The sequence below is a fragment of the Caenorhabditis elegans genome, chromosome IV (genome assembly GCF_000002985.6).
Source record: "Caenorhabditis elegans chromosome IV".
NCBI classification, from domain to species: Eukaryota; Metazoa; Nematoda; class Chromadorea; order Rhabditida; family Rhabditidae; genus Caenorhabditis; species Caenorhabditis elegans.
Window position 1 is genome coordinate 4,386,592 of NC_003282.8, and position 7,235 is coordinate 4,393,826.

The 7,235-nt window shown below is 39.6% G+C and overlaps 3 protein-coding genes and 3 non-coding genes across 7 annotated transcripts; 3 read left to right on the forward strand and 3 right to left on the reverse strand.

Annotated features, from left to right (window-relative positions):
* Positions 1 to 59: 59 nt before the first annotated feature.
* tald-1 (Transaldolase) lies at positions 60 to 2,289 on the forward strand (the record flags this gene model as incomplete). 2 transcript variants are annotated; one of them, NM_171314.7, is made up of 4 exons in its annotated part: positions 60 to 130; positions 842 to 1,205; positions 1,591 to 1,964; positions 2,017 to 2,289. In NM_171314.7, the coding sequence occupies 4 exons, from the start codon at positions 67 to 69 to the stop codon at positions 2,172 to 2,174; spliced, it is 960 nt and encodes a 319-aa protein (NP_741369.1). The 2 variants fall into 2 exon arrangements, with proteins under 2 accessions (NP_741369.1, NP_001367900.1); NM_001380188.1 differs by lacking the exons at positions 60 to 130; positions 842 to 1,205 and having other exon boundaries at positions 1,625 to 1,964; positions 2,017 to 2,174.
* Positions 2,290 to 2,551: 262 nt separating this feature from the next.
* On the reverse strand, positions 2,552 to 3,999 carry rpl-7A (Large ribosomal subunit protein eL8). The gene is made up of 5 exons (NM_171316.9): positions 3,971 to 3,999; positions 3,746 to 3,869; positions 3,300 to 3,449; positions 2,808 to 3,159; positions 2,552 to 2,753 (listed from the first exon to the last, which is right to left on the reverse strand). Exons 1-5 carry the CDS (start codon positions 3,971 to 3,973, stop codon positions 2,585 to 2,587), a joined length of 798 nt encoding a protein of 265 aa, NP_741371.2. The 5' UTR covers positions 3,974 to 3,999; the 3' UTR covers positions 2,552 to 2,584.
* Y24D9A.10 lies at positions 3,213 to 3,286 on the reverse strand. The gene has a single exon (NR_003457.1). It is a non-coding gene; the product is annotated as a small nucleolar RNA Y24D9A.10 (small nucleolar RNA).
* On the forward strand, positions 3,217 to 3,366 carry Y24D9A.11. The gene has a single exon (NR_053091.1). It is a non-coding gene; the product is annotated as an Unclassified non-coding RNA Y24D9A.11 (non-coding RNA).
* Y24D9A.9 lies at positions 3,497 to 3,717 on the reverse strand. Its single transcript, NR_003458.1, has one exon. It is a non-coding gene; the product is annotated as a small nucleolar RNA Y24D9A.9 (small nucleolar RNA).
* Positions 4,000 to 4,252: 253 nt separating the features above from the next.
* On the forward strand, positions 4,253 to 6,815 carry set-21 (SET domain-containing protein). Its single transcript, NM_068154.7, has 7 exons — positions 4,253 to 4,337; positions 4,400 to 4,904; positions 4,960 to 5,206; positions 5,265 to 5,396; positions 5,695 to 6,240; positions 6,295 to 6,414; positions 6,468 to 6,815. Exons 1-7 carry the CDS (start codon positions 4,277 to 4,279, stop codon positions 6,561 to 6,563), a joined length of 1,707 nt encoding a protein of 568 aa, NP_500555.2. The 5' UTR covers positions 4,253 to 4,276; the 3' UTR covers positions 6,564 to 6,815.
* Positions 6,816 to 7,235: the final 420 nt, after the last annotated feature.

The window sequence follows — 7,235 nt, forward strand, 5'->3', positions numbered from 1 at the left end:
TCTCACGCGATTTTTCCCGTAATTTTCACGATTATTGATTTTTTTTTGACTTTTTCTAGGGAAATCATGTCGGTTTTGGAACAACTCAAAGGAGCATCAGTCGTTGTTGCGGATACTGGAGATTTTAATGGTAAAAATTTTGAACATTAAGAAAAAGTTCGAAAATGTGGTGAATAATTGATTTTTTTTGGCAGTTTTGAAAAAAAATTAAATTATCTGAAAATTCGATTTTTCTAGGAAGACCACTGTTATAATGTAAAAAACAGTAAATTTCTCGATTTTCAGATAGAAATCTGACTTTTTGAACTTTTTAAATTAATTTTTTTAGAGAAAAAAATACATATTTTCAAGAAGTTTCCAAAAAATTCGTTAAAACATTTTAAAAATAAATACTATTAAATTTTATGGAAGTATTGTAAATTTCTGGAATGTGCCATTTAAAAATTAGAATTTTTCAAAAATTCCAAAAAAAGCTGTGAAAAACTTTTTTTGGATAATTCGATGAATTCTCTTTTTTCTAAATTTTTGTAAATACTGGTGAAAAATATTTATTTTGAAAAAAATGTGTTTGCGCCTTTCAAAAGTACAGTACCCAGACGTTCCTTCAATTTCGTTTTTTTTTTCATTTTTCAACGTTTTCTCTCAAGAATTTAGATGAAAAGCGTGAAAAATTAATTTAAAAAATCAGGAAATGGGTTACTGTAAGTCTTAAAGGCGCACACCTTTGTTTTTTTCCTCGATTTTGTGTAAAAAGTCAAAAATCGAAAAATAAAACTCGAATTTTCCAGTTGAAAAAAGTACTTTTTTCAAAAATTGTTCTCAAAAAATCGATTTTTTTCAGCGATCAAGGAATTCCAGCCAACAGATGCAACTACCAACCCATCGCTCATCCTGGCCGCCTCAAAAATGGAGCAATACGCAGCATTAATCGATCAATCAGTTGCCTACGCAAAAGAGCACGCCAGTGGACATCAAGAAGTGCTCCAAGCGGCTATGGATCGACTTTTTGTAGTTTTTGGAAAAGAAATCCTGAAAACTATTCCAGGAAGAGTTTCCACAGAAGTTGATGCTCGTCTTTCATTTGATACTCAAGCATCGATTGATCGGGCTCTTGGACTTATTGCTCAATACGAGAAGGAAGGAATCTCGAAGGATCGGATTCTTATCAAACTTGCTTCAACTTGGGAAGGAATTCGGGCTGCTAAGTACGGCATTGGAGATTTTAGGAAAACTTTTCAGTTAAAAAACTTTTTTTTAAAAATCAAACTTGATGAAATTTTACCCATTTTTGATGATTTGCTTGGTTTAAAACACTACTAGTTTCGAAAAAATCAATTAAAAAACGAATTATACAAGATGAAATTGTTAAAAATTAACACATTTTAAATTAAAAACTAGAAATGCTTCGATTTTTCTTGTAAATCACCTAAAATCTACGGACATACCTTTTCGAAACATACAAAGTCTCGTTTCTATTAGTTTTCTACTGAAAATCTACTCAATTGGACCCAAATTGACATTTTTCAAAAGAGTTTAAGGCATTAATTATAACGGAAATAGTTCAAAATCAGCAAAAAATTAAATTTTCAGATTCCTCGAATCTAAGCACGGAATCCACTGCAACATGACACTGCTCTTCAACTTTGAGCAAGCAGTCGCGTGTGCCGAGTCAGGAGTCACCCTAATCTCGCCATTCGTCGGAAGAATCATGGATTGGTTCGTGAAGAATACCGATCAGAAGGCCTACACTCGAAAAGACGATCCAGGAGTTGTCAGTGTTACTCGAATCTTTAATTATTACAAGAAATACGACTATAAGACACAAGTGATGGCTGCCTCGTTCCGTAATACTGAAGAGATCAAGGGACTTGTTGGATGTGATCTTCTTACTATTTCTCCGGCTCTTCTGAAGCAACTTGCTGCGGAGACGGAACTTGCTCCAGTTGTGCTCTCCACTTCTCATGGTGAGCGGGAGATTTAATCAATTAAAAATTGCAATTTTTAATTATTTTCCAGCCAAGACACTCGACCTGCCGAAAGTGAGCATTGACGAGAAGGCGTTCAGATGGGCTCTCAACGAGGACGCCATGGCCACCGAGAAGCTCGCCGAAGGAATCCGCAACTTTGCCAAAGACGCCAGAACTCTGGAGAAGCTTATCGAGGCAAAGATCTAAATTGTATTGATTGATGTATTTGTCGTGCTTACTAGTTTTCCCCAATTTCATCAGTGTTGTGATTTCCCCTTAAATATTTCGTTACGTATTTTAATGAACCCTTATGTAATTTAAAGAGCACTGTAAAGGCAAGATACACAAAATAGCCGAACTCTTATCGCACTCTGCAAGTTTCTGGACAGTTGTGGCTGTGACACCCGGAATTGAACCCAACTAGAATTGTTCAGTGAAACCATATCGCAGACAACCAGCAAGCTCCAAGACAACGACGAACTAGGGAGACACTTCTCGGGAAAACTGTTCTCAACAATATCCAACAAGACCGATCCAAATGAGTACCACGAAGACTACCAATTATTGAAAAAGATACAAGCTTTGAATAACAAGTTTTTATTATCAACAAAAACAATTTAGAGCTTTCCAAGATCACGGGCACGAGCGCGCTCGATCTTGAGCTTCTTGGCATCAGACTTGGCGGACATGACACCTCCTCCCCAGTGCTTGCGGATCTCCTCGTGACGCTCGCTGAAGTTGTTGTTGACGGTCTCGACGAGCTTGTTCAAGGCAGATTTGTCCTCTCTGAATACAAAGAAATAATTATTTGCTCAAGAAACTATAGAATCTGAAACTTACGGGTTGACATCGACGAGAGCAACAGCGGCGGTGGTCTTTCTGCGGACGACGGTTCCGAGGGAAGCCTTTCCCTTGATGATGGCGTATGGAACGTTGTACTTTCTGCAGAGGGCTGGAAGGTGGAGCACGATCTCGAGTGGGTTGACGTCGTGAGCGATGAGAACCAATTGAGCTCTGCGGGTCTCGACGAGTCTGGTGATGGTGTTGACTCCGTGGCGAACGGTGTTTGGTCTCTTGGTGACCTCCTCCTTCTTTCCAGCAGCGCGAGCCTCGGCACGAGCACGGAGACGGTTCTTCTTGGCCTCGGTCGACTCCGGGCGGTACTTGTCCAAGAGCTTGAAGGCTTGTCTAGCTGAAAACAGAAAATTACCACTGGAAACATAACAGCGTAAAGTCAAAAGCCTTACTTCACCTATCAGAGTAAATGCGTCAGTGCAAAGCTCAAGGCTTGCTTATAGTACATGACTCTGATAAAAAATTAGCTATACCAACCGGACTGGCTGTCAAGAGCGGTTCTGAACTGGTTGATGGTTGGTGGAACCTTCAGGCGCTTCTGGAGAATGGCGGATTGACGCTGGAGACGGATGTACTTTGGCCATTTGACGAATCGGGTGACGTCCTTCTTTGGCTGGATGTCTTGTCCTGTAAAAAGATTTAATTATAATAAAATCTTGGAACGTTTTTAGGATATTTGTAATTTGCATGGTTTGTCCTAACCGTCACGGACCCATAGGATCTACGGAAGGATAAGGAATATGCAATCCAGCCCGGGCATCTCAAATAGCGGTAGAGGGCCACACAGACTGTTGGTATACGACAAGGTGGATCGGAGTCAACTTTACAGAAAGCCCCCGATGCTCCACTAAGAAAAGCAATCAACCCCGAAGAGGATCGCTAGTCACATGTCGAGAGAAACTACGAATTGTTTCGAAACGTACCGATGTTGAAGTTGCGAGCTCTCTTCTCGAAGAGTGGGTTCTTCACTTCCTTCTGGACTTGAGTTTGGGCACGAATGTGCGCCGGAACAGCGGCGACTTTCTTCTTGATAACCTTCTTGCTAGGCTGAAACAGGAAAATTATATAATTTAACATAAAAATTGGGAAAATTTGCATAAAACTATGACAAAAATGACAAGTTTAATGCAAATTAAGAAAAAACTCACCATCTTGTATGGACGACGGGCCCAAAAGTAAAATGAGCGACGATTTTTAGGCCAAGGACAGTCGTTGACTGAGTATTCAACGTTTGATAGTCAGTAGCGAAATGTGTGCGGCAGGGCGCACATGCTGCGCCTTTTGCGCGCGCTGTTTGAAATTGAGTTTTTTGTCTTAAAATTCGCGAAAACGAAACAACATTTTCGAGTTTTCAACTCAGAAAACGCTTTTTGGATCATTTTTGTCGTTGGACCTTGCTTAATAATTTTTTATATATTCCACATGTAGATTTTCAGCGACTTAAAACTACTCCAATGCCTGTAGATGCCGAGAAATTAAAATCTAAGGCCCAAAAAAGATCCATAGGAGAAAACGGTATGTTAATTTTTTTTTCTGATAGCATGATAACAATATTATTGATTTTTTTAAATATTCAGACGACAAATCATCCAATGCGGAACCTCCAAGGAAAAGATCCAAGGCAATGCGGCTACCGACAGATGATGAAGACGCGAAGTATGTCGAGACGAAGCGTGCGCTGAAAAAATATTCAGCTGACAAAACATCGGAAATGTTACGTGTGATAAAATTCGCTTTCAAAGCACCTCCTTTCAAGTTGGAACTTCCAGTGTATTTGCGATACTCCTCATATCAGTTGTCAAGTTATCGCGATCGTTGCCAGCTACTCAAGGATAATTCAGAATTGACAAGGATCAATGTGGAGCCGAACATAATAACACTGAACGCTCATTTGAATCTGCTGGAGAGAATTCGCGATGATCCCGAGCTGAACACGTATTATGAGTACCAAGAGACTGAAAACAAGGATCTCGGGCGGTGCATGCGCTTCATAGCCCAGCGGATAGTAATGGCCAGGACTAACAATAATTTGATGAAGCATTTGCTGGCAGAACAGGGCACATCGACGGAAATCACCCCCGAGTAAGCATAAATGTTCTTTTTCTTACTGAAAATCGAAAATATGGAGGATTTTCAGAAGTCTACAGGAATATTTCCCAGCTTACGAGCCGCCGAAAAACAGGATACGGATAAAATCGAACCTCACATTCAACGAGAATGACGTCATTCCAGTGTATTCGGATCTTGAAGGCGAGACTTTAGAGTCTCTGGAGATTCCGGTAACCCTTACCTACGACTACACTGACGTGAACATGGTCGATCAGTTCACAGAGCCCAATTTAACGAAAGCGATCATAATGTCTGAGGAAAACGGAGAAAATATGGTTTGTAGCATTTTTTTAAATTCATTTTTCACAGCAAAAAAATCGTATTTTTATTCAGATACGGTGTACATGTTGCTCTTCAAAGCCGATTGTCCCTTGCTACGAGAACGAAAAATGCCCGTGCTTCATTATGAACCAGCGCATGCAAGGATTTCAAATACCACGGGAGGGTTGTGGAAAAACTGAATTCGTATGTGGATGAAGCTTCAGGAATTCTAGAAAACGAGCCGATATGGCATGATTTTCCGATATTTTTTATTGAAATTTTGTGCGAAAATATAGTGTCTGAAAGTGGAAAATTGCCGGGAAAGACAACTTTCGAGCACTTTTTCAGTTGTTTCAAGCTAAATAAAAGTAATTTTCAGATAAAACAGGCGTTTTTCTGTGGTTTATCACTTAACTTTAATGAAAAATGTTGGGAGAACATGCCAAATTGGTTCATTTTGTAGAATCGCCCTTTCTGCTCTTCTAACCCTTTGAAATTTCAGACATCCTTCAAACCCATCTACTTCTTCAACCCGAAGGATCATTACTACGATCACGCCGGGTTCGCGTGCTCCGAGCTTTGCGGATGCGGTGGAAAATGCACCAACAATTCAATGTTATTGCCGCACAAGAAGCTCTTCCCGCTCGAAATATACCGAAATGATCCGGCCGTCGGATTCGTTGTCCGCTCAACAGTCATGATTCCGGCTGGCACGCCACTCATGGAGTTTACGGGCGAGATTGTCGAGCTGAAGAATATGGAGCTCGATAATAGAGACTACGCGTATCAAATCACGTATAGCGACGATGTAAAGTTCCGGAGGCTTCTCCAGGAGGTGAAATTCAGCAAGGAATACACGAAGCTTCTCGAAAAATTGTCTAGAAAAAGGTTCTTCATCGATCCGAAAATTCACGGAAATGTTGCGCGAACTGTCGGGCACGCTTGTGCTCCAAACATGGAAGTTGTCCGAGTTTTCCAGAAAAGTCTTTCCCCGGCTCATCTGCATCTGGTACTTGTCACACTGGAAGATGTATTCCCTTCCGTTCCGGTAAAACTTTGATTTTCATGTGAAAAATTATCTAAATATTTAGTTATTTTTCAGCTAACAATTGACTACGGAAAGACGTACACGGACGTCCTGAAAGATCGTTGTCGATGTAGAACTTTTGCGTGCCGACGTGGCGAACATGTGAAAACATATAAAAATTTCGAAACGGCCCAGGTAATGAATTACTAAATTAAAACCCAATTAAAAATTTTTTAAAACAATTTCAGCTTGCTCACTGCCTGAAAAAGATCCACGACACTCGGTACGATAAATGGAACAAGGATATAGGAAAAGAAGATCGCGACTTGGCCAAGAAAAAATGAAAAAATGTCATTTTAAATACGTATTTTGTCTGTACATGATTTCTCCACAATATTTCCCCACGGTTCTAACTTTTAAAGCAATCTTCCTATGTTCTAATGTATTCTGATGTTTCTGTTGTCAAATAATTCCCCCAAAAATCATCTGATCTCGTATTAACACGCTTTTTTCTCCAATCTGTTATATTTGTTGTCATTTTCTATTGACTTGTACATGTTTTTTTTCCTTTTAAATTGAATTTTTCTTTTTTTTTTGTTCTCCAATTTTTATCTTATTTAATGCTAGAAATTGCTGCATTTTCATATTTATTTGATTCATTTCTCTTGGAAAATACGCCTAAGAACTTAGCTCGCTGCGAAGTCCCAATTGGTTACATGTGTGCGCCTTTAAAGGGTACTGTATCGTTTTTAGTATTATTTCGACGTCGGTGAAGATACTTTAGTGGTTTTTAAAATTAGAAGCTCGGAATTTTCAGGCATAATTAATTAATTTGTGTTCCGGAGCTTGAGGTTGCAGAATTTTCACGTTTTAGTCCGTTCTCTGGGAAAAGTTTTCCAAAAACCCTGAGTTTCGCTGCGAGACCCAACCGAACACATGTGTGCGCCTTTAAAGGGTACTGTACATTTTTTTTAGTTTTTCGGCTTCACTGACGATATTTTTATCCATTTTGTGCT

Bases quoted from the DNA above. Each gene is read 5' to 3' on its own strand.
- rpl-7A (NM_171316.9), bottom strand. The intron at 3,450-3,745 runs GTACGTTTCGAA...ATCTTTTTACAG, and splicing joins AGCTCGCAACTTCAACATCG to GACAAGACATCCAGCCAAAG. The intron at 2,754-2,807 runs GTAAGTTTCAGA...CTTTGTATTCAG, and splicing joins GCTCTCGTCGATGTCAACCC to AGAGGACAAATCTGCCTTGA.
- set-21 (NM_068154.7), top strand. From the start codon at position 4,277: ATGCCTGTAGATGCCGAGAAATTAAAATCTAAGGCCCAAAAAAGATCC. The intron at 4,338-4,399 runs GTATGTTAATTT...TTAAATATTCAG, and splicing joins AAGATCCATAGGAGAAAACG to ACGACAAATCATCCAATGCG. The intron at 6,415-6,467 runs GTAATGAATTAC...AAACAATTTCAG, and splicing joins AAAATTTCGAAACGGCCCAG to CTTGCTCACTGCCTGAAAAA.